Raw genomic sequence first — 25,182 nt, forward strand, 5'->3', positions numbered from 1 at the left:
CCTCTCTCTCCTCCCCTCTGTCTGTCTCCCTGTGTCTTTCTTTCTGACTCTCCCTCATCTCTATTTGTCTCTTGTTCTCAGTCTCCAACTCTCCTGTTTTGTTGGTCTTTCTTCCCCTCTTCGTCTCCTTGCCTCTCTTGCCTTCTCCTTCTCTCTTTCTCACCTGACTCCATATCCTCTGTGTCTCTTGCTGTTTCCGTGTCTGTCCCCTCCTTGTCCTTGCCTCCCTGGCTCTAGCTCCCTGTCCCTTTGCTACAAGACCGCACAGGTTCACTTCCTCCAACTGGCCTCCCTGTCTGGGTCAATCATGCAGGATTCATAACTCCTGATGGGGATGAACCAGGGGACACATGGATGTGAGCCTGATGCTGCTCTCAGGGCTCACCTGCCAGCTGGGGAGGGCCTAGGGAAGAGATGACAAGAGCTGCTGAGAAATCAGATCCGGAGGCTGCTACCACCAATTGCCTTCTCAAACGCCAGACATTGACATTGCCAGTTGTCACAGTTGGGCCACATTCTCGCCTCGACTCCCCCCCCCAGCACCACTCTCTTACTCGCTATCCAGGCAGACAAGCCTGAGAGAAGGCTGCATTTGACGAAGCCGAGGATGGGCTCCCAGCCCAAAGATGGCCATCTCTCTGTCCTTGGGAGCTGAGGGGGCTCCAAGTCTCCCCTTCTTAGAAGTTTCAGTGTTGCCCTCTCCTCCCTGTTCCCTGTGAAAGGAGTGGGGGAGGGAGAGCCCACGGGCCACCAGGCCCCTGACCACTGCTGTGTGGGTGTCTCCTCTTGCCTTCTCCTAAAAATTGACACCAGAGTCAGGGTTGGGTCTGGACCTCTGAGTCTCCTAGATGGTGAGCTCTGCACGGAGCCAGCATCGTGTAGGAAGTGGGCCCTGTTCAGGGCTTGTCCCTCTGCTTACGTGGTCCCTGGGTGAGTGTTCCCTGAGTCCCCCAGTGGGCTGGGTACTGAGCCGTATGCTGGGCTTAGGCCTGGAGTTCGCCTCACATTTGTGGGCAGGGAGGCAGGCAGTGACCAGGCCTCTGCTGCCTGGGGTGGTGCCCCTGTGGTGGCCTCAGCCGGGGCTGTAAAGCAGAGGAGCTGCTCACCTCAGCGGGCGCTGTGAGGCTGGGTAGAAAACAACCAGGAGAGGGACACCTGGGTGGCTCAGCGGTTGAGCGTCTGCCTTCAGCTCAGGGCCTGATCCTGGGGTCCCGGGACCAAGTCCCACACTGGGCTCCCTGAGGGAAGCCTGCTTCTCCCTCTGCCTGTGTCTCTGCCTCTCTCTCTCTGCGTCTCTCAATAAATAAATAAAAGTTAAAAAAAAAAAAAAAAGCAACCAGGAGAGAGAGGACTGGACTACAGCAGAAAGGGAAGAAATCAACCCCGAGTTGGCACGTGTGAGCTCCTGCAGTTCTCAGGCATGTCAGGTCTGCTGCTCCACCAGGCCTGGGTTCCTGTCCACTGCTCACAGCCCGAGGAACAGGGCATCCCAGGAGAGGGTAAGGCAGTGTGATCCCATGGAAAGGAGGGGCCCCAGGAGCAGGCCAGGCCTGAGGAATGACACTGCCTCCTGGGGGTGACTGGGCTATGTCCCCCCCTCCCCCTCCCCCCCATGCACTGAAAGGGGACATTCAGAGGCCAACTCTCCAGGGCTAGAGGGGACATTTCAGATATAGAAGAGCCCTGGGGTGGGGTGCGGGGGGAACGGGCAGGATTCTGGCCTCCTTCCTTCTCAGAGCAAGAAACTGAGGCTCTGAAAGATGAGTTTTGACCAGAAGTCAAATTCTGAGTCACCCCATTTTTTGTGACTTTGTCACACCGTCCCCTCCCACATGAAGCTGATTTGTCATTTACTCTTCAGAGGCCACCACTTCCATGAGAACTCAGGGCTCCTTGGCTGCGGGGGAGGCTGGGATGAGCTCCCTCCTTGCAAATCCTGCCCAAAGGCAGATCCAAGGGCTGGTGCTGGACCAGGGCTCAGTCGTGGGGAAGCCCCTGTGGGAACGAGCAACTAGGGAGGTGCACAGGCTCCTAGCAAGACCAGAAGAGTAGATTGTTCTAGTCCTGTTTCAAACCTTGGTCTGACTCTGAGATCCTCTGAGGTTGAGACAGGAAAGGACCTGGGATCAGAAGGAGGAAGATCAGCTGCCTTCTGGCTGTGCAGCCCTGGGCAGCACCCTGGCCTCTCTGGGCCTCCAATCCTTAGCTGCGTGGTGGGGACAGCAGTCAGCCATCTGCCTCAGGGGCTACGGCGTTAGAGGAAGGGCCCTGTGAGGGAGGGTCCTTGGGGTTATTGAAGGGAGAACCCTGGGCATGATTTGACTCAGGAAGGCCCAAGTCAGTCCCCTCCTTGCTGGTCACAGGGACCCCAGTCCCTCCCCCAGGCCCCAGGGTGGGTAGGCCGTGGGGGAGGGGGCGCTGTGCCAGGCACCCTTATCCTTGAGTTGCCTGGGGTCCAGGGAGGTCTAGGGGGCCGACCTCTCTTCAAGAGCCCCTGCCCCACCTGCCCTCAGCTGCGTGGTGGACGAGATGGACTTTTCCAACATGGAGCTGGACGAGGCCCTGCGCAAGTTCCAGGCACACATCCGCGTGCAGGGGGAGGCCCAGAAGGTGGAGCGGCTCATAGAGGCCTTCAGGTAAGATCCCCTTCCTGAGGCCCCCTTGCCTCCTGCAGCCCTGGAACACATGCCTGGGGCACCAGATGCTGGGGGGCCAGGGGTCAGTCCAGGACTGGGGAGAAGCCCTCCTGGCAGGGCCCAGGGGTGATGGGCTAGGTGGAAAGGAGGGAAGGCGAGTAAAGGTACGTGAGCCCTGGAGCTGGTGAGGCCAGAGCAGCCCCAGGCCCTCCAAGGGGTCTGCGTGCATCTCACTCATCCCCAGTGACCAGCAATCCTTGGTGAGCCTCTGTGCAAGGTGATGGGCCCCTGGGTGTGGGACACCTGCCCTATCGCCTCAGCGGGGAAGAAGACCAGGCTATGGGGCAGACAGTGATCTTTAGGGACCTGAGGCCCTCTGAGAATCGGTGTATGTGCCCCGATAGCCATGCGCCCTCCCATTTCTGGGGCTTGGGGAGGGGAGGAGAGGGCTGGAGAGGGCCTCACTTGGCACCCCACTCCATGTCCCCACCATAGCCAGCGCTACTGCATGTGCAACCCTGAGGTGGTGCAGCAGTTCCACAACCCCGACACCATCTTCATCCTCGCCTTTGCCATCATCCTCCTCAACACCGACATGTACAGCCCCAACATCAAGCCTGACCGGAAGATGATGCTGGAGGACTTTATCCGAAACCTGCGAGGTGAGGGGTGGGGAGGAGGGGGAAGAGGGAGATGAAGGGGATTGAAGGGGACAACAAGGGGGAGGAGGGGGAAGAAGAGAGGGAGGAAGGGGCAGAGGGCAAGGCCACTGCACAGGCCCCATTCCGTTCAGCGTTCATTCTGTGAGGCTGAGCCGATTGTAGATTGTCACCCCTGCAGTCAAGGGACTGGACACTGCTGTGTCCAGTCCCGGGCACACACAGCCATCTGGGAAAGTTGCTTGCATGCCAGGCAACTTTGGAGAGTTTCCAAGAGTCACTGCCACAGCCCCGGACCTTGCCCTCTACAGAACATCCTCCAGTGGGTGACCTGTAGGCACCGGCGGCATTGTTGGCACCAAAGTGTACCAGACCTCCCCACTGCACAACATATGAGGGCCTTTAAGTCTTGGGTCCATTTATGTCAGCCTTGCAGATAATTTCATGGCACCCACTGGCCACATCCTTTCCCCAGTGAGATAATGCACCCGCTGGCAGGGACCAGGACAAAACTGGCAGGATGGGATAAGTGCTCAGTTGGTTTTTTCTTTTCTTTTTTAGCATTTAAGAAATTTAAGCTATATGTGCACATGATTTAATAAAGTCAAATCATTCTACAAGGCCTGCTACAAAAAAAATATTCGTCCCTGCTCCTGTTACCACTCTCCTTCCACAGAGGCAACCGCTCTCAACTTTTTGGGTTTTTTTTTTTTTTTTTTTTTTTTTGCCATTTCTTGTGTTTCTTTTATAGCGCTGAACAACGTGCTTCTGCTTCTTTTCTTATTCCTTTTTTTAAATATTAGATTAAAGCCCATTGTAAGGTTTATAAATCCGAGCACTTGGTGCATGTTTATGTCCACATACACGTATGATCACAGCCAGCTCTCAATGGAGATCGTTCCCCTGACCCCAGGACATCCTGTCCCATTCAGTACCCCTGCCCCAGTGCCAACCGTCTGACCTTCCATCCATGCTGACCAATTGTGCCAGTTCTTGAACTTCATATAGATGGGTTTAAATAGTATGTGGACTTTGGTTTCTTTCATACACTGCTACTTGTTCATTTTTTTTAATTTTAAGTATCATTAATTTCTGTCTTAATCCGTTCAGGCTGCCTTAACAAAATACCACAGACTGGGTAGCTTATAAACAAGAGACATTTATTTGGCACAGTTCTGCCAGCCAGGCAGCCCAAGGTCAAGGTACTGGCAGAGGGGTGTGTCTGGTGAGAGCCCACTTCCTGGTCTGGCTTGAGAGCCTTCTGGCTGTGTGCTCACATGGTGGAAGGGGTGGGGAGCTCTGTGGGGTCTTTTTGGTATATGATACTAATCCTCACACTCATGAGAATTCTATCTTAATGACTTGGGCACTTTCTGAAGGCCCCGCCTCCTCATACCATCCATTTTGGGGACTAGGATTTCAACATACAAATGGGGGAGGGAGACACAAGCATTCAGACCACTGCAATTTCCCATTGTGGAAAATGAGGATTAGCTCTCTGTCATCCACCTACCCTAGCCCACCCCCACTAAAATTACACTGCAGCCCCACACTCTTTGTCTAGCTGCAGCATTATTTTGGTGACATCAGTGTTTATGTTACTAAGATGTAAACATAGTCCAAAGCTGAGTCTTGAAGTATATCATGATTACAGACCCTTCCTATTTCTGCTTTCCTTGGAGTGAATACTTGTATTCTTTTTCCATTTGCTTAGCTCTCTAGGCACCTGCCACCCACTAATTTCCAAACTCCCCACCCTGTCAAGTTCTTCTCCACACATGCAGCCTGGGAGGTTTTTTTCTTGGAGCCTCTCTCCCTGAGCCTCTAGCTCTGCTCCAATCTGGACAGAGATTGCTGCCAGCACCCGGCAGTCAGCCTGGGACACCCTTCACATCATTGACAGGCCTCCTTTGCCTTGTTCTTGTGATCAGTTCCTGTGTCCTAGATTTCATAGCTTGCTCATCTGTGGTTCACTTCCACAGAAAAGGTACCCTGGTGGCAAACTTTCTGACAACCTGTGTCTGAATATATCGTTTTCTACCTTCACTCTTGATTGAGAGTTTGGCTGGGAAGAGAATTCTGGACTGGCAACATTGAACTCAGAATTTTGAAAGCATTGCTCCATTGTCTTTTAATGGACGGTGCTGCTCTGCCATTCCAATTCCTCACCTTTTGCATATTATTTTCTCTCTCTCTGTCTCTAAAAGTTTACAGGCTCTTCTCTTTGTCCTTTGCGTTCTAAACTTTCCTGATACTCCACCGCGTTCGGGTTCTTTTTTTCTAATTGAAGTATAATTGACATCTTGTTAGTTTCAGGTGTACAACATAGTGACTTTTATACACTGGGAAATGATCCCCATTATAAGTCTAGTCACCATCTGTCACCATACAAAGTTACTGCAATATTATGGACTCTGTTTCCTATGCTGTACATTACCTCCCCATGACTTAATTTATTTTGTAACTGGAAGTTTGTACCTCTTAATCCCCTTCACGCATTTTGCCTACCCTCAACCCCCCTCCCCTTCTGGCAACCAATAGTTTGTTCTTTGTATTTATGAGTCTGTTTATATTTTTGTTTTGTCTGTTTATGTGTTTCATATTTAGATTCCACATGTATGTGAAATCATATGGTGTTTTTCCTTATCTTTCTGAATTGTTTCACTTAGCTTAGTAACCTCTAGGCCCATCCATGTGGCTGTAAATGGCAAGATTGCATTCTTGTTTATGGCCGATATATATATATATATATATACCACATCTTTTTTATCCATTCATCTTTCAGTTGACACATAGGTTTCTTCCACATCTTGCTGTTGTTAGGCAATGTTCAGTGAACATGGGGGTGCAGATATCTCTTCAAACTGGTGAGTTTCTTTATGGGCTTTTTCTCATCTATTGTGCTAGTGCTAGGTTGATCCTTCAGTCTAGAAACATGTTCTCCGATTGTGGGAAGTTTTCTTAAATACTGTATTTAATCATCTTCCTCCTTTGTTTTCTCTGTACTTTCTGGAACTCCTATTATTCAGATATTAGATCTCCTAGTTGGACCTTTTAGTTTTTACAGCTTTCTACCTGCCATCCTTGTCTTCTTGTTGGACTTTCGTGAAGATGTCTTACAAGTCACCTCTTAAGGTCTTCATTTCTGCTGTCACATTTTTCATTTTCAAGAACCCGTTCTTGAAATGTTCCTTTTTTATAGCATTTTAGTCTTGTTCTGTAGATGTGGTTATCTTCTGACATATCTCTGATGGCATTTGGTTTATTTCAGTTGCTCCCTGCTTGCCTCTAATTCTTCTGGCTTCCTTTCTCTGTTTCCCCATACTTCTTTTTCTTTTGTGTTATAGGCTTTCCATATATACATGATGAAATGTAGTTGTTCTCTCATATGTAAGAGTGAGCTAAAAGGCTGATTTAAAACAGTTTTAACTATGTTTTAAAGCAGAATTTTTAAGACTCTGTGAGTATGGGCAGGGGCAGGGTGCTGACCAATGGGCTTTCTCATAGGGTGATTGAGTTGAACTGTTTCACTGAGGAATCCTTACTGTACTTACTGAAAAATGTATCTTTACATTTTTCTCTTGTGCCTGTTGATTCCCCAGAAATGTCCAGTCTGTTGCCCAGAGGGTATGAATCTGGATGCTAGCGACTAATATCTTCTGGGTCTGAGAGGGTCTCTTAATACATAGACATCTACTCCATGCCTCAGTTTTCAGCATAGACTCTCATCTTTGGCTGGCCTTGGGGTCCTCCCATCCCAGAGTTCCCAGTTTACCTCTTCCAGAGGACTAACCCTCAGTCTGCTGTTGGAGTGGAGGAAGGGACAGAGAGATCTAAATACTTTTTAGGCTGATGATCAACCTATTTCCTGTTTCCAGCCCAACTTTACCTCCACGTTCAAGGATTCCCATTGCCACCCATCCCAGAGCCCTTTGGTGGTTCTGTGGTGTGTTAAGTGGCTTGTAACCTCTCTGCTGGCTTCAGGTTCCACTCTCTCAGGTTTGCCAATCCATCTGCTCATTTGTCCACTTCCCAGGTCACATGGTGCCATTTTTTCTTCCCTACTCTCTTACTCTTTGTAGACATATCTCTCTTTTTAAAAAATTCCTTTTAAGGGCACCTGGATGGTTCAGTCAGTTAAGCATCTGATTTTGGCTCAAGTCATGATTTCAGGGTCTTGGGATTGAGCCCTGCATCAGGCTCCCTGCTCAGCGAGGAGCCTGCTTTTCTCTCTCTCATTCCCCCTGCTCGTGCTCTCTCTCTCTCTCACACACACACACTCTCTTACATAAATGAATAAAGTCTTTTTTAAAAATTAAAAAATAAAAATAAAAAACTCCCTTTGACCAGAATATTCAGAAGGAGCAGAGGTGCTTCTTCAGTGGGATGGATGCCTCTGTGTTGGTTCAGATGGAGTCTTGCTCCCTGCTCTTTCTTGTCCCCAGCCTCATGTCTTTTAGGTCCCCAGGGGCGCCACACAGCTAATGTGCCTGAGTTGAAGAACCAAGAAAAAAATGTGGATGAAACAGGGTTGACATAAAGAGTTGCTCATAGAAGGTGTAATGTCCTCTCACTAGTCAGGAAATCTCCTTTGAGGACACTTGCCAAAGTTGTTTTATTTTCTGTTTTTCTTTCTTACAAGAGAAGCATATAGTTTTAAAAGATTTAGGAAAAGTAGAAAGAAGAAAAATTGTATTGCCTCTCTTTCTAGCTCACAAAGAAATGTATTTCAATATTGGTAAATTTCCTGCCAGTATTTTTTGTTACCAGAGTGTTGTGACTATGAAGTAGGAGATGGGAGTAAGGTCTTCTTACCTGCATTGCCACAGGGGGATGTCCAACTCCTCTTCACCTAATATCTAATCACCACCACCTCCCAGGCTCCCAGTGAAGGAAGAATCTTGTCATATATTCAGCAACTAATCATTGAGCACCGTGCTCCCTGGGGGAGAAAGAGGGATGGTCCAAGAGGGAGGAGATCGAGAGAGAACAAGACAGCTTTCAAGAGACTCTCATGGGAGGCAGGGAGCTGGGTGGGGGGTAGATAAATACACGGAGGACAAGAGAACTACTAAAGCAAGGTGCTGAACAGGAACATGGAAGCTGTCCTGGGGATGAGAAAGAGGTGGGAAGGGGGAGTGGAGGTTCTGGTTCTGGAACAGCAGGAGATGAGGCTGCAAATGTGTGCTAGGGCCATATTATAGTAGTGCTAGTGTCTGGCTAAGGAGTTTGTCCTTAATTCAATAGGTATGGGGAGCCAGTCATTGAAGGCTTTGGAACAGGGACAGGGCAACGTCAAAGCCAGCCTTCAGGAGCCTCAGTCTGGTGAGGTCTTCCACTCTCTGGCTCCTCACCTCTGATACTCCTTCCCTTCTTCCCCTCCTTCGCCTCCCCTTTCTACTCCACCCTGGTAGGTGTGGATGACGGTGCAGACATCCCAAGGGAGCTGGTGGTAGGCATCTACGAAAGAATACAGCAGAAGGAGCTCAAGTCCAATGAGGACCATGTCACATATGTCACCAAAGTGGAGAAGTCCATCATGGGCATGAAGACAGTAAGTGCCCACCACAGAACAGCTCTTACCCCACAGGGGTCGCTTCCTCTCCCATGGATGCCAAGTTCCCTACCTCATACCTCCTTTTGTCTCCTGTGTGACATCTCCTCTCATTCTCCTCCTTCCCTTTCAGAAACCCCTTCCCATTCTTTGCTCACTTCATAATGATTGAGTCCCCACTATGTGCCATCCACCATACCCTCTGTCTCCCCTTAATGACATTTCCTCATGGCTACCAGCCACCACATCAGGAGAGCCTGTGGTGAGGTATCAGGAAGGACTGTCCAGTCGTCTAGGGTTGAAGCATCTGGATGACCAGATGGGGAGACGAAAGATGGGTTGGATACTGGGCTTTCCTGGATGGTCCTATTGAACAGAAGGCAGGAAAGAGGCTGAAGGAAGCTCTAGACTGTGGCGTCCCAACCATTGGGGTGCCCCTTGGTCATGATCTGTGTCTCAGGCAATATGGTCCAAGTTGGCAGTGATGCTCTATGGTTTACTACTCAGACATCAGCAGAGGCTCTTTAGGCCATAAGTATAAAGGACGTAGAGTGGGTTCTGGTATTCGTGTCTGTTTTCTCCTCCCTAAAGTGCTGACCCAAGAAACAGCTGGAGATCTCATCGTTGCCACTGCAGTAGATTGTTCTACAGAAAGCAGATTTGAGGGGATCCCTGGGTGGCGCAGTGGTTTGGCGCTTGCCTTTGGCCCAGGGTGCGATCCTGGAGACCCGGGATCGAATCCCACATCAGGCTCCCGGTGCATGGAGCCTGCTTCTCCCTCTGCCTATGTCTCTGCCTCTCTCTCTCTCTCTCTGTGACTATCATAAATAAATAAAAAATAAAATAAAAAAAAAAAGAAAGAAAGAAAGCAGATTTGAGGCATCCCCACCATCCCCTCCCTATTGCACACTTGCATTTGGGTGTGCAGGCGAGAAAGTGCCAGAGTGCCACCCTGCAGGCTGCAGCCTTGGTCGTGGGGGGCCCTCAAGAAGATCTTGGGGGCAAAAGAGTTGGCAGTGGCCATATTTGAACAATCTGGAAGCTCTTTTCAACTTCCTCTCCCCATGCCTGTATCTCCTCATCTACTCCAGCACAATGAACACTTCTCCCCAAGCCTTTCTCCCCAAGCCACACAAGGAGGGAAGATGTTTAGGGTGAGGAGAGGGGACATTTAGGGTCAAGTTCAGGGTTTGCAGACGGAACCCCGGCCTCCATCTGCTCTTCTTGAAAGTGGGTGCTGTGGGGTGCGGAGGGCTGAAAGCCCAAAAGCCTCCCCCGTCAATGTGTGCCTCCTCCCCAGGTGCTGTCCATGCCTCACCGCCGCCTGGTCTGCTGCAGCCGGCTCTTCGAGGTGACAGATGTGAACAAGCTGCAGAAGCAGGCTGCGCATCAGAGGGAGGTGTTCCTCTTCAATGACCTGCTGGTGGTGAGTGGACCTTCACCCCGAGCCCAGAGAGGGCTGGGAAGGGCCAGCAACCTCATTCCGAATGCCAATGCCATACTCATTTACCTTTTCCCGTGGCACTTTCACATCATGGGGTGGGGGGGCGGTGAGGTCGCTCAAGCAGATATGATCATTCCTACTTTCTAAGTTATGAAGCTGAGACTCAGAGGGACCAAATAATTTGTTTATGGTTCTGCGGTCATGATAGAAATGAACCAGATTCCAGAGCATGTGCCTCTCCTACATTATGGAAAACCTAAGGCAGGAACGGTACAGGGTGTGCTTCACATCGCATAGCCCGAGAGGACAGTGAGCTTGGGGGATGTGTGTGCGTGTATGTGTGTGTGTGCGCACGAGTGTTCATGTGTACGTGGGGATGGGGATAGGGGGGTGACAGGGGGTGGGGGGCACTCGTTCTTTGAAATATGTATCCATTCCACAATATTTAATGAGTGTCACCTATGTACCAGGCTGGGAACAAGATTTGTAAGTGCTGGGAAACAGTGGTGAACAAGATTGGGCTTGTGTCTTTTCCTCGTACCACCCCCCCCATCCTCTCTATTCATAGTCACACTGGCACTACCTCTAAAATTACCCCACATCTAACAATCCACCTCTTAAGTCCACTTTCCACAGAGCAGCAGAGTGATCCTTCTAGAGTACAAATCAGGCCGCATGACTGCCACACTTCCCATGCCAGGCAAAGGAAGTCCACGTTCTCAGACCTAGGGCCTCCCAGATCTCTGACCCCATCTCCCTGTCCTCTGCTCCACTGCTTGGCTGTGCTGGCCCCTTGGCCCCACAAGCTGCCTGCCATGGGCCAGGCTCCTTCCATCTCAGTCCTCTGTTCTTGCCGCTTCCCCAAGACTTTACCCAGCCACCTCCCTCTCTTCACTCGGGTCTCAGTTCAAATATCACCTCCTCCCAGAGGCCCTCCCCGTGCACCTCAGAAGGTAGCCTGCCCAGTCACCTTCTCTTCTTTACCCTATTTCACTTTCTTCGAAACACTTTCCAGTTTCTGGAATTACATTATTTATCTGTTCCTTCACTTTGGTTTTTTTCTGCTTATTATGCTTTATAGATTGATCCATTGCTTTATACCCCAAGGGTCTTCCTCTGGAACAGCATTTCCCTGATGGCAGGGCTCTCTCTGGGCTGGCAGATCCTGTGCCCCTAGGGCCCAGCTTAGGAAAGGTGCTAAGTTTCCATTCTACATGGGGAAGGATATAGAAAATAATTAAGAAAACAAATAAGTTAATACCAAATTAGGGGAAAGGTGGCATGAAGACCAGGAAAGCGAGTGACAAGATAGGGAGGGGCTGGGGTTAGGGTGGATTTCATTTGTTGTTTGTTTGTTTGTTTGTTTTTTGTCACGTGGGCTGCTCAGGGAAGGGGTCTTTGAGGAGGCAGCATCTGAGTTGAGATCCAAGTCATAAGACTAATCCAGCCCCGTAGAAAGCTGCAGGGAGAATTGTGGAACAGGGGTAGCACGTGCAAATAGGGGTCTGCACTCCCCCTATTCAGACCACAGAAAGGAGGACAGCAGGGCTGGAGCATAAAGCCAGAGTGAGGCATGAATCAGATGGGGAGAGACAGGAAGTGTGAACTCTCTTCTGCAAAGTGCAGTGGGAATAGCCCCTGAGGGGTTTAGACAGCAAAACCCCCCCATGGTTTGTTGTAGTGCGTATTTATATGTGTGTGTGTGTGTGTATACGTGTGCATACACATATATCAACGTGTATGTGTGTGAATGATGGATGGAAGGATGGAAGTATCCTGTGTAGAAGTGTGGAAGTGTGTTCATGTTCATATTTATTTGCGTGTTCACTGGTGTCCCTGTGTGTCCATGCATCTGAATGCACACACACACACGTGTACACCGTCAGTGCTTGTCTCTCTCCCTCTCTTGAACAGATTCTCAAACTTTGCCCTAAGAAGAAGAGCTCCTCCACGTACACATTCTGCAAGTCAGTTGGCCTGCTGGGCATGCAGTTCCACCTCTTTGAGAATGAATGTGAGTCTTCCTGGGATCCAGAGACATGGTGGAAGCAGTAGGGATGGTGGGGGGGGGCGGGGGGCAAACACCCAAAGGTCCTATTGCCGCTCCGTGCACCACTCCACCTCCAGCCTCACCTGCTGCCACTCACGGCCATGGGGGCCTGGGGTATGCTTTCCAGATTACTCTCACGGCATCACCCTGGTGACCCCACTTTCGGGCTCCGAGAAGAAGCAAGTGCTGCATTTCTGTGCACTGGGCTCGGACGAGATGCAGAAGTTTGTGGAGGATCTGAAGGAGTCCGTCGCGGAGGTGACAGAGCTGGAGCAAATCCGGATAGAGTGTAAGGCTGCTGTGCGCCTCGTGGCAGGGTGGGCAGGGGGACTCCCGGTCCAGCAAGGAGGGGCGGCTGCTTGCTCCGGGCTGGAGTGAGTGTGGGAGAGCCAAGGACCCTCCTGCCATCCCGAGCCCTCCCCCAGCCCTGCTGCACTGTCACAGCCCAGGCGGGTGCGCTAGAGCATGCATACCTTGTATGCACACCCAGCCAAGCCCCCTGGAACCCAGGACTCCGCTGTGTCTGACTGACACAGCCAAGCCCAGCCGACCAAGGCAGGCGTACACACCTAAAAGTCTGTGGGCCCGGGTGCTTCTCATCCCACCAGACAGCCTCCGTTCAGCCCCTCCCACTAGATCCAATCAGAGTCACACATTATATCTGGTGGCTTCATTTCCTTCATCTTGTTTCCCCCAGAATGATCCCCCTCTTTTATTTTTTTTCATAATATGGTCTTTCTGCGGAGTCCAGTCCGCTTTTCTGACCATCCCTCATCTAAGAGTTGTCTTTTTGTTCCACTGAGGAATACCTGGATTCTTGATTATTCCAACTCAGTCATTTTAAAAATTATGTGGGCCTCTCTGTAGGTGCAGGTAGTTTGCCAGTTACTTTGTGGTTTAGGAAAAGAGCCGTGATATGCCCACTCGCAAGCATGATGCTTTAGCATCGCAGTGGCTTTGGATTGCCTTTAATGGGAAATTAAATCACAATGGATTCAGAAAGTAAAAGAGCAAATAGATTTCAGGTCTGCCTTAGATGGTCACTTAGTTGACAAGTGCCTCTAAATTGATTTAAACCCATTAGGCGACAGGGAAGGCAGGGGGATCTGGGGGTCAGGGGACCAGTATGATGGGGTGATGTTTTTTAATCAGCATTTTTGGAGCACCTACTCCGTGCCAGGCAGTTTGTCCTCAGCATTCACAGTGATGCTGCGACGTGGTGCTTGTCCTCGGTGTACAGACGAGCCTCAGGGAAGTTAAGGGGCGTGTTTAAGGCTGTGCATCTTAGAAGCGGACGAGTTGGCGCTTGGCAGTTGCGTTTAAGTCTGATTTTAAGTTTCGTGTACTTTCTACTCTTGAGAATGACAGAAGTTTCTGGTAGCATAAGGAAACAAAAGCCCACCAGACCCGACTGTAAGACTCGGTACCTGCTGGGGTGCAGGGGGCGTGCGTTGCCCTGCAGAGCTCTGTTGGCGTACTTGAGCTCAGCGGGATCACAGACTTCAGTGGTGGGCCTGGGTGCTCAGAGATGCCGCCTTGGCTGTTGATCTTGACTGTTCTCAAGGACGCACCCTGGTATGTCACTTCTGTCAATGTTAAAGTGCTGCCAGTGGCTCTGCCTCGCCCTGGGGAGGCACCGAGGGCCAAGGGGCACCATTGGCCCCCCTCGTTCCCCGCCCCCATCAGCCCGGGAGCAGCACGCCCATCCCACCCCAAGTACAAAGGAGCAGGCATTGCCAGAATCAGCCTGTCAAGAGTACACGTCCTCTCCTGCTGTCTAGAGGGCAGGGGAGCAGGGAGAGAGGCTCACGTCTGGCTCTTCCTGTTCAGCTAAGAAAAGCTGAAGCACTGGGCAGGAAAGCAAGGTGGGAAGGAAGTAGAAAAAGGAAAATGGTAACAGCAGAGCTACCATTTTTCCCATGCCGAGCCTCTTTTATCATCTAACCCTTGCTGTGACTCTCCAGCAGGCAGATAGGATTGTCCTCAGTTTACAAATAAGGGAAGTGAGTCTCACAGAGCTGAAGGAAGTTATCTGGGATCACTCTGTCGGTGAGAAAGCGAGGTTTGTGCCAAGGTCCTCGGACTCCTTGCTCATAATTACGAAGCTCGTTTTTCCAGAGCCAAGACAGCCCCTCCCCAGGGAGGGACAACCCTCCGTTCTGGAAAAGTGTGAAGTATTGACTGATGGTGTGATTCAGGCAGTCAGGACAAGCTGTTCTGGTTTGGAGGCTTGCAGCCCAGTGTCCCTGGATTGTAGATAACTAGAGACAGAAGATGGGACCCAGGAGAGCAGCTTTAATAAAGGGAACTTTTAAGTTATGTCTCTTGAAAAACAGACGCTGAAGGAGTGATTTAATAATGATTGGAACAGGTGTAAAGTCTAGCGAGAGGAATCAAAGTGGAGGACATGACGGATGCCCTGGCTGTCAGCACTGCCGTCCTCAGGCAGCGCATCTCCTCCGTGGGGGGGCTAGGCCAGCTGGGTGCAGGGTGGACAGGCTGGCCGTCACTGGCTGTCACCTGCTTTCACCAGCCATCACTGAGGTCCGCTGTGCCTCAGCGTGTGTGTGTGTGTGTGTGTGTGTGTGTGTGTGTGTGTGTGATTCGTCCAAGTTGTAATAAAAGCTAGTATTTACTGAGCACTTGCCGCAAGCCAGGCCTTGTTCCAAAGGGCTTTGATGCATTTCCTCATGTAATCCTCTTAACAACACTCAGAAGTGGGCACTGCAGTCCCTTCATGTGAGGCACAGAGAGGTTAAGTAACTTGCCCAAAGTCACACAGCTAAGAAGTCCCAGAAGCAGGATTCAAACCCAGGCAGCCCGCTGCCCTGTCCTTTGCGTCTTTTGCTGTGTCACTGACATTCAAGCAGCTGTTAGCAACCCCACAGACAGAGAAACAGAGGTTCTAGAGGTCTCTAATTTGCTGTGAAGTGGGGTGTCAGACGCAGGTCACGTGTCAGGGAGCCCCCCCCCCCCCGCTTCCTTCCATTTCTACCTCACCACAGTTGAGGCTGGGTTCCTCTCCATCTTCTAGGGGAGCTGGAGAAGCAGCAGGGAGCAAAGACACTCTCCTTCAAGTCCAGCGGGGCGCAGGTGGACCCGCAGTTGAAGCAAGGATCGCCTACAGGTGAGCCCTGGTTCTGCTCCGGAGTCCCAGACCCCAGGCCCTGGCCGGCCCTGGGCCCACACAGAGGCCACGCTCCGCCCCCGCCCCAGCCTTGGGTTCCTGGGGAATTGGGGTGAGGGAAGTGCTCATTCCCATGGACCCTTCTTTCTGCTTGGAGCTGCAGGCTCGTCTCACGGGCCTTAGTAGTGGGAGTGAGGAGGACTGGGAGAGAGGGATGTGTCCATTTACACGTTGCCCTAAGGCCACGGGTCCCTGTGGAATGTCACTGTCCTCCCTGGAGGAGTCAGGCCAAGAGCCCAGACACCCTGGCCCCAGGGGGGGAGCCTCCTACCCACCCTCCCCACATGCAGGCTCCTTAGGGACTATGGGTTCACTGGGGGTGAGAGGTGTAGTAAAGAGAAGCAGCATGAGAAAAATCTGCCTACAGATGGGAGCCCGGTAAGGAGGGTGGCCAGAGGGGTCTGGAAATCTTGATCTGCCCATCAAGTCTTTTCCCTAATGAGCCACAAGTGCTCCAGGCCAGAGTCAGTCCACCCCAAAATCCAGACAAGCCTTCAAACCCAATTTTTCAAATGGTTTCTTCAAATTGACTTACTCCAAACAAATCAAGCCAGCTTCAAATTTTCTATCACCTTTGGCCATGTTCTTTAGACCTGCTTCCTTTCTCCCACTGACACCTTCCTACTTTCTATCTCTTGGCCCTCATTGTACTCTTCCCCTCCCCCTGCACCACCTGCAGGGAGCCTGGGAAGAGTTACCTCCACCCCCGCTCTACAAACCCAAATAAAAATCAGAGGGAGAGATGGCGTGAGAATTCACTCCCATCCCAACAACGCCCCCCGCCACACACAGTAAACCATCCAGAATTGTCCACTAATTAATTAATTTAGCCATTTATTCTTATATTTAACAAACACTTATTGAGTGCCTGCTGTGTGCTCCCTGCTAAGCACTAGAAGACCAGGGTTCCAGCGAGACACCATCTGGAGCCAAGAGGCTGCAGTGGGTTTCATGCTAGCCTCCCCACCCCCGCCCCCACCCTCCCTTACAGCCATGACACCATGATGCTGGGACAGACGGCATCACAGCCCTTGGTCACTCAGCTAGAAGATGCAATTCCTTTTCCAGGCAAGACTTGGGGCCCTTTTAGCTGCAGGGAGATCCTTACTGTGATGTCATCTTCTGCATGTGGTTTTGACTTGCCATCATGCATTCATAATTCTCCACCCTGCCTGATTTTTCAGCTGGCCCCTCCATTTCTCTAAGGTCACAGTACGTGGGTCACTGCTTGTTTGCACAGCTGTGTAAACCCTGGAGCCAAACCTCAGCTGTGATTAATTACTCGACATCCCACCCCACTCTGCCTCCCAGGCTGCCTCTTTTGGAAGCTGCACCCCCTGGTCAGGCCAAGATGCATGTGTCCAGGGCCTGGTCCATCTGTCACCTCCCCAGTGGGATTCTTCTCGATCCCAAACAATGGCATAGCTCCCCCTTGTGCTACAGAAAGCAGAGGGATGAGCACAACGAGGGGATCTGCTAACATGCACATGTGCACATAGGCACACAACGTGTGAACAGTCAGAGGGCTCCAGCAGAGGGGTTCTGGGAGGCCTGGTGAGGGTAGGGGTGGGAGCTAGGAGTGACTGAGCTGAGAAAAGCCACCACGCTGTCCCTGGAGGTCCACAGCGTCCCAGGTGCTGTGCGGAGCCAGTCAGAATGTTCCATAGCGATCACACAGCCATCATCAGCCAAGCTTGCCATGCCAGGTCCCGTGCTGAGTCCTGTATGGGCCTCAGTGCATTGAATCCTCACCACTCAGCTAAGTGGCAGGGATAGGACACAAAAGGAACCGGGTCCCTCCCTCACGGGGCCTGTGGTTGAAAGGGCCAGATTAACGTGGTGCCCACAAACACACAGCAGACCCTCCTTGTGTTTCTTGAGAACCAAGAACCAATGCCATCTCGAAACCAACTTTCACTGTCCCTATCAGGGAGGCTTCGACTAGGGGTAAACAAGACTCAGCAGTGCTCACTTAAAAACCGTCAGAGTCTTCTAGTCTGTATGCCCAAGCTCACACAGCTACCTAGTGGCAGAACTGGGCTCCGACTTCTGGTCTCCCACCCCAAGGCCGCATCTCATTCAGGAGTGGCCTGGTACCTAGAATCTTCTGTCCACACCGTCTGACTGCAAGGACGCCTGGTATTGGGGGTGGAGCAGGGTGAGGGGTGGAGGCGAGAGGCAGGAATTTGTATATTGGGCTGGGTAGAGAGTGAGCCCTGTGCTCTTTGCATTCAAAGCCAAAAGGGAAGCCGCGCTGGGGGAGAAGCCGGTGGAGAGCACGGTGGAGGTAAGTGGAGGCCTGGTTGCCCAGGTGAGTGGTTCCGAGCCCCCGCTTGTCCTCCTTCTCACTGTCTCTGTTGTTTCTCTTCTCAGGTATTAATCAATGCCTCCCCAGCCCGACTCACCATTTTACCAATTTCAAGAGATACAATTAAAAGTTACTGCTAGCATGGGTAACGCCACTGTTCCAGCGTCTAATTAAGCCACCGCACTTTCTGCCCATTCCCCAACCGAGTGCCCTCCGAGGCCAAGCTCCCAACTGACACCTGCAGATGATGCCCATGATGCCTCCATAGCCGCTCACCTGTCCCGCCCAACCCACTTTCCCGGCCGACTGCTCACTGACCCCCAACACTTGCTCTATCGGGGAAGCCACCGTTCCCTTCCCCTGGTGCCTCTGTCCTCCTCAGGAGGGAGCCTGGGCCCCTCCAGAGACTCACCCCTCCAGTTCAGCCCCAGTGGCCGCTTCCAGTGGACCCTGCTCTCCCAGTTGGCCCTTGGGATGGTCGGAGAACTCAGAGAAAGGGCAGCTGGGAGGGTAGAGCCCCTCCCTGGACCAGCTGGTCCATTCGCTAGGGGTGTGTGCCGGAGCCCAGGAGGCAGAGCAGGGTTGGGTCACCTTAGGGATTTCCCTGGGGGGAGAACAGGTATAGCCAAAGACTGTCCTTGTGGGAGGGGGATCCCGCCCTCCAAAGCCACATGGGGAGAGACTAGGGAGGTAGCCACAACAGCTAGTTCTTGCCAGGCCCCCCAAGTGTCACCTGGAAGGGGGGGCATTCAGTGGCCCCCGTAAGCTTCACTGGGCTCCAGTCCTCCCTCACTGCTCCCCTCGGACCCCAGTGAACCCCCTCACTCCTCTGCCAGGCCTCCAGGGACAACTAGCTTCTCACACAGACACCTCCCTTCCCAGCCGGAGGAGCCCCCACTTAGAGGTCTGAGGGAGGAGTCTACCCCCACCAGGATACCCCAGGGGACACCCCCTCACCCCCGTCTTCCCTTGTTGGCCCCCCACCCCCCACACACCTGTGTCTGGAGGAGGCACCTTTACACGGAGGAGCTTCCTGCCCCAGCAGCTGACAAGCCCCCAGGGTGGGTATTCCATCCCCTGCCCCCTCTTCTCCCCATCTTCCTGCAGCTGCCCATTTTCTAGCCTTGCAGATAAACACACAAAGCTCCCAGCCCTCCAGTTGGTTCTCCTGCTCTGCCCTGCCTTAGACTGACCTACCTGGGGAGGCCAAGCGATCTGAGGCCCGTCCTCCCCTCCCACCCTGCCAGAGAGCCATGTGGCTATCTGCAAGGCTGCCACCCCCAGCTAGCCCCCAGGGCCCTGCCAGCCTCTGCTCCCTTGCACAGAGGACAGCCTCGCTGCCTCCAGCCTCTCAGCTGGACCCAAGCTCTCTCGTCCTCTGCCCTCTCTCTGTCACTGCCTGGCCGAGCCCCTCTGGCAGGCGCTTCTCCATCTTCTCTGAGCTATTCTGACCTGCTACTCATGATCCATCCTCTGTCTGTCTGTCTCTCTCTCTCTCTCTCTCTGTGATGCCCCTCTTTCCCTCTTTCCGTTCTTTCATTAGCAGGGAGGTAAGAAGGGGGTCAAAATGAATGTTTTGCTGTCACTTCCTGCTTCTCACTTACTGACCATAAAAGATAAGGGATCCAGGGGGAGAAGGGAGGTGCAGACAATGGAGGGGGATCAGAGAGCCAGAGGTGAGGAGGAGGTGAGGAGGAGCCAAGAGCTGTGGGCTACATGGGGGAGGTGTGCCAGTGCAGAGTACAAGGAAGGCTCAGTGGGTCTGGACTAGGGCTGCTAGATGTTAGCTGTAAAATCTGGGGTGGGGGTAAGAGAGCACAAGACCTGCCCCCACTATCTAGGCCACTTTTCTCCTGGGGAATAACTCCGAACACAGGCAGGTGGGGAAAGGAGCCTGTCCCCTCCAGCAGCGGTGGGCAGAGGCCTTCTGTCAGAGTGAGGACCCCAGAGGGCCCCCAGGAGAATGTGGGCCCCCGGCTATGCCCTCTGCCTGCCCTATGTCTCCACAGGGCACGGAGGGACTCAAGTGCTCCTTCATTTGATTGGGGAGGGGGGTTTGGATCTCAGCCTAGAAAAAGCTGTCAAGGCTGGAGGTTGAGAGTGAAGAGGAAAGCCTCCAATGTGCTGAGCAGAGCAGGGCCTGTGGACATTGAAGGACCAGATGGAGCCGGGGCTTGGGGGACTGTGGAGATGGAAGCAGCCTATGGGGAGTGCACAGGGCCAGAAGGGGGGGGGGGGTCATAGAAATTGCATCTCCTGCCAGTGACTAGGGTTAGGATCCGCTAATGTAGGGCTCTGAGATGGTTTTGAGCGGGGCATGTTGGTCTAGGCCTGGCAATCAGGGCCCCTCTCTGTGGCCTCAATTACCGCCTCTGTGCTCTGAACAGCTTGTCCTGGGTGGTAGTGCCCAAGGACAATAGGAGGTACCCTCCGAGTGAAGGGTCTCAGCGACCACCGAGCCAGGCGTTAGAAGGGGATTGGGGCATGTCATACCTATAGGCTGGGGAGCTGGAGGGTGAGAAACTAAGCGCCACTCCTGGAAGGTTCTAGTTCTCCTCAGCCTCCCTCTGCTAGCGAGAGGAGGCCAGGCTGGCTCACAGTGACCTCCACAGGCTGAGGGGGGTCCTTAAGATTACAGTCCTTTCTGGGTACCCCCTCCTACGGTGGGGCAGATTTAACCAGGACACAGGCTGTCCCAGCAAGGCTGCTGGGGACTGAGTTCTGGCCTTGGCCATCTGGGCTGCTTTCAGATGTATGGCTTTTGCCTTGGGGAATCTAGGAGGACAGGGTAGGGTCAGATCACCCCTTCAGGGGTCCCTGGCATTCTGGGTTTGGGCACCTTTGTGATTCCACAGAGCCAGTGAAGCCTCTCCTTTAACAAAGGGAGGATAGGGCTTGAAAGGCTCAAGGATGGGGACACCTGGGTGGCTCAGTGGTTGAGCATCTGCCATGGCTCAGGTCATGATTCCGGGGTCCTGGGATCGAGTCCCACATCAGTTTCCCTGCAGGGAGCCTGCTTCTCTGTCTGCCTGTGTCTCTGCCTCTCTCTGCGTCTCTCATGAATAAATGAATAAAATCTTAAAAAAAAAAAAGGCTCAAGGACGATTGACTGTCCCTGTGTCTGGTCTCAGGAACCAGAGGGAGGCAGGGAGAGAGGGCAGAGACCATTACCCCATTTTCCAAGCTTAGAGGTTGATAGGGAGGTGGAGAGAGGTTCACTCGAGAGGGGTGACAGCCGTGCCCTAATAACCCTGGGCTCCCCTGGTTTGGGTTCCCATTTCACAGGAGAGGAGTCAGGCCTGGAGAGCCACGGCCCCCCATCACACCCAGGGGCGGCCCTCCCGCTTGGCAGCCAGGGTTCCTCTAGGCGGGTGGAGAGAGGGCTGGTGGGTCGAAGTGAGCGCTGGGAGCAGCTGAAGGGCCCAGGAGGCCAGTAAGGGGGGACGGGAGGCTCAGGGTAGCCAGTCCTAGCAGCTGGGAATTAGTCTTGTAACATTTCATGCTTCTCTGGCTGTTTCTAAACTAGGTGTCAATTCACAACAGGCTTCAATCATCTCAGCACAACCCTGCGCTGGGGGCCGAGAGGGGAGCGCCGGCGCCACCACAAGACCCGCAGCCTAGCCCCTTGAGGGAGCAGCCCCCGCCGCTGCCACCGCCACCCACACCCCCCGGGACCCTGGTGCAGTGCCAGCAGATTGTCAAGGTCATTGTCCTGGACAAGCCCTGCTTGGCCCGCATGGAGCCCCTGCTGAGCCAGGCCCTCTCCTGCTACGCCTCGTCCTCCTCTGACTCCTGTGGCTCCACGCCCTTGGGTGGCCCAGGCTCCCCGGTCAAGGTCATCCACCAGCCTCCACTGCCCCCGCCCCCTCCCCCCTACAACCACCCCCACCAGTACTGCCCACCCGGGTCCCTGCTGCACCGACGCCGCTACTCCAGCGGCTCCAGGAGCCTGGTGTAGACTCTGTCCTCCCCATGCTGCTATCCCCGGAAGGCCGGCTGCCGGAGCCTGGGAGCACCCTCAGCTGCACCCAGCAGCCCCAACTGCCCCTTTGCTCGCTGCTTCCCACGCCCTGGCACGATGCACTTCTGGTCACTGGTCATCGTTTTGGAAAGAGAATCTCAATCCCTGGCACCTGGGTTTGCCTCACCCAACCATGCTTCCCTTAGTCTGCCAAGCACCCCTTGCCCCTAATCTGGAGACACCACCTCACTCTCCGGGGCCCTCCACAGCAAGGTGCATCCAGGCCTCCTCTTCCCTACTACCACTCTGGCCACCTAGACCATGTACTGCAGAAGGCAGGAGCCAAGAGCCTAACCAGCTTCCTGGCCCTGAGACTGTCAGGCCCTGGGCCTCAGGCCAGGTGGGGAGGCACGAGGGGTGGGAGGTTTTCTCTGCTGCACCCTCAGGGCCAGGAGTCTCAGGCAACTGATCCTCCACCCCCCAGGGATATCAGCTGTCCTGACCACATCCTTACCCTCCTCCCAGGGCCTTCTCCCGCCTTCTCAGGAGCTGGGCCCTGCCTACCCAGGGCATCTCAGACTTCAGGAAAGTTCTGAGGAAGTTAAGAGGGTAAGGGGCACCACTCTCAGCTCTCTCGAGATTAAGTCAGCAGAGCTGTGGAATTGTGAGGTCACGTACGCAACTTTCAAAAGGGTTTCTTAGTTTTCTAGCCCCAGCCAATGCAGAGTGTGCGGAGTCTAGATGGAAACACACTCAGAAAAACCAGGTTCTTCCAATGTGGAAGCAGAAACAGGGAGAAGCGGTGATCTGCCCAGGACAGGTAGGATTTGGATCTAAGTCAGGGCTCCTTTTTGAATGACTTCCACAGCCTCCATGAAAGATTTGGAGGCAGAAGCAGGCGCTCCAGAGGCACTTGGATTCCTCTTGCTGCTGTCCCAAACTAGCCCATCAGCCTTTAAATCCTCCTCCCCATGCCTCCTCCAGAAGGCGCCAGGCCTGCTTTCAGTAGGAGTGGCTCAAAGAGCCCCTACACCCTCAAAATTGCAAGGGAGAGCCAAGCAGGGCTCACTGACCTTCCCAGGGCCAACCAGAATCAGAGAGTCAAGCTTTTAGTAGGCTCCTCATAGAGCCCAGGCAGCCAAGCCCTGAAGCCCTCAGGCAGGACGGTGGCCTGCCCCAAACCCAACCCTAGCCGTTTCAGGAAGCGTCTGCCCCAGACCAGGCTGGTGTCTCCAGTCCTGTGCCAAGAGCTCATTGCTGTCCTGCACTAAAATCCCCTCCCTTGGAGCCCGTTAATAAAGCATGTCAGGAGATGGAGGTGAGTGCTGCCCGGGGCTAAAGTGAATCTGCTTCTCCCTGACGCCTACTCCATGCCCCAAAGGGAGCGCCCTGAGCCAGCTAGGAGGCACAGAGTCCTCCCCCAGTCTCAGAGGTTCCAGATGACCTAGTTTCGTATGTGTGTGTGCAGTCACCCAGACGTCATATGATGTCACCCAGTGAGCTTATTTCTGGCTCTGTCTTTGTCAGTCTGGTTTCCATAACTTGTAGCCAATTTGCCACCTCCTCCCGTGGTGGCTGCCCAGCTGACCGCCCCAACCTCGTGGGCCTGGCACCTTTCTCATGTCTTCCCTGTAACAGGTGGCTCCAGTCACAGCCTTTTGGGACAGAGTGGCTGACAGATGGGACGCACAGATTCAGTCACCTCTGATGCCCTTGGCTAAGGCAGGGATCACCCTTAAAAAGTGCAGGCCTGGGCAGCAGGAGTCAGGGACTCAGGAGGGAGGGGCCAATCCTCAAACGAGGGGCGATGCTGGAAGAGGGCAGTCGTTATGCTGGGCGTCAGAGAGGCTGCCTTAGGAAGGAACAGGAGCTATGAGATGGCCACATGTGCCACCCCCACAGGGTGGGGACCATGAGTGCCAGGGGCCACCGAGAAGGGGCACAGTTGCAACCATCTGGTCCCTGTCACCTGCTCCACAGCGTTTCTCATTGAAAAGTGCCCTCCCCCTGTTGACAGGCAGGCCAAGCTGGCCCCTCCCTCCCACATCTGCTGTAGCCTTGGCTTTCCAGGTCAGGATCAGCAGAGGCTGAGGACCCAGACGCTCAGACATCTCAGGGTCCCTACTCCAGGGAGGAACTCACTTCGTCATTGTGGTGGCTTCCCTGAGCCCCACTGGCAGCACTGGGAGGCCTGGTCTGAGCTGTGAGGGGCTTCTAATCCCTGATGGCTCCCCTCACTGTTGGGGATGCAAGAGTTCCCACTATCTATAACTGCCCTTCCCTGATCGGCCAACAGACTAAGGTTGGGACCCACCACTGTCCCTGTCCCCAGAGCCTCATCCCCAAAGACTTAGGATGAGCCTCCCACTCTAGCAGCCACACCAAGGCCCAGCCCTCCTGGGGGGCCTGGCTAGAGACACACTCGGGCTCTCCTCGCCAAGGCAGTGGGGCCAGCGGAGTGCCAACTGGGCCCCCAGGCACAGCATCCTGGGTACGTGCCCAGTTACACCACCCAGAGTGTCCCCACTGGATCAACTCTCTAGGCCTTATTTAGGGGACTTAGGTCCCTATCTCAATTTTATCCCTCTGGTCCCAGCCCCAGAACCAGGAGTGGGAACTCTAACTAGCTTTCCCACCCAGTTTTGGGCAAGTCCCACACCAGACCTGGAGCAAGACCCTGGCCTGACAGCTTGAGCTGGAAGCCTGCCTCCCAAGGCACATGTATTGATCAGCCCTGGGCCCTCGACCCCTGAAATCCTTGATGTCGCACCGCACTGTTCCCCCATAGCCTGCCAGAATGTCTCTTTGTGTCCAAAAGGCTTCCCCGATAACCATCTGTCCATCTGTCCTTGTGTTCTGCTGTACAGACTTTCTTGCTGTGCCGCCCCCACCCCCCGTATATGCCCCTTCACCCCATTGGAGAGAAACCTCTCTAGGGAAAGGCAGGGTGGCTACACCCAGCGACTAATCCAAATGGCAAATATTTTGTAACAAAATAGCCCAGAGGTATTTTATCTGTTCAATTCATAGAGTTTTAGAGATTATATTGAAATATGTCACTTGAGCAAATTGTGTCGGTTCCATTTCTTTCATTCTCCCTGAGGGAGATCCTGCTTTGAATCAGAGTGTCTATGAGGCCAGAGTCTGAAGCCAGAGGATGTTGTGAGGCCCTCAGCCCCGAAGTCTTTGAGGGGCAGCTGGACAGCCTGGCTGCTCTCTTGTGGCCATAGAGGTGTCACCCCTGACGCCAGGATGAGGTACCTCTGTGCTACCGTGGGACATGATTAGAAAGCCCTGTCTTAAATAAAGGAGACTTGAGGGGCATCATCCGATGGCCAGAGCTGGGGGTGCAGGGTCAGGGAGCTGACCTCACCAACACCACA

At 53.3% G+C, this 25,182-nt stretch overlaps 1 protein-coding gene across 7 annotated transcripts in view; it reads left to right on the plus strand.

Moving 5' to 3' along the window:
* The window catches only part of IQSEC3 (IQ motif and Sec7 domain ArfGEF 3), a 110,661-nt gene extending 85,793 nt beyond the window's left edge, over window positions 1-24,868 (plus strand). Inside the window, exons 6-15 of one of the 7 annotated variants that reach the window (XR_012002996.1) lie at window positions 2,514-2,636; window positions 3,132-3,298; window positions 8,710-8,849; window positions 10,150-10,275; window positions 12,208-12,307; window positions 12,471-12,632; window positions 15,378-15,470; window positions 17,768-17,817; window positions 17,904-18,899; window positions 21,365-24,868. Coding sequence is in view for 3 of the 7 variants with exons in the window: in XM_072766260.1 (XP_072622361.1) it covers window positions 2,514-2,636; window positions 3,132-3,298; window positions 8,710-8,849; window positions 10,150-10,275; window positions 12,208-12,307; window positions 12,471-12,632; window positions 15,378-15,470; window positions 17,768-17,817; window positions 21,365-21,796 (1,393 nt within the window). In the remaining 4 variants the exon portion in view is untranslated. The remainder of the gene's footprint in view (window positions 1-2,513; window positions 2,637-3,131; window positions 3,299-8,709; window positions 8,850-10,149; window positions 10,276-12,207; window positions 12,308-12,470; window positions 12,633-15,377; window positions 15,471-17,767; window positions 17,818-17,903; window positions 18,900-21,364) is intronic. The other 6 variants (XR_012002997.1, XR_012002998.1, XR_012002999.1 and 3 more) reach the window with 6 other exon arrangements.
* The last annotated feature ends 314 nt before the right edge of the window (window positions 24,869-25,182 follow it).

The sequence above is a fragment of the Vulpes vulpes genome, chromosome 8 (assembly GCF_048418805.1).
Source record: "Vulpes vulpes isolate BD-2025 chromosome 8, VulVul3, whole genome shotgun sequence".
Lineage (NCBI taxonomy): Eukaryota > Metazoa > Chordata > Mammalia > Carnivora > Canidae > Vulpes > Vulpes vulpes.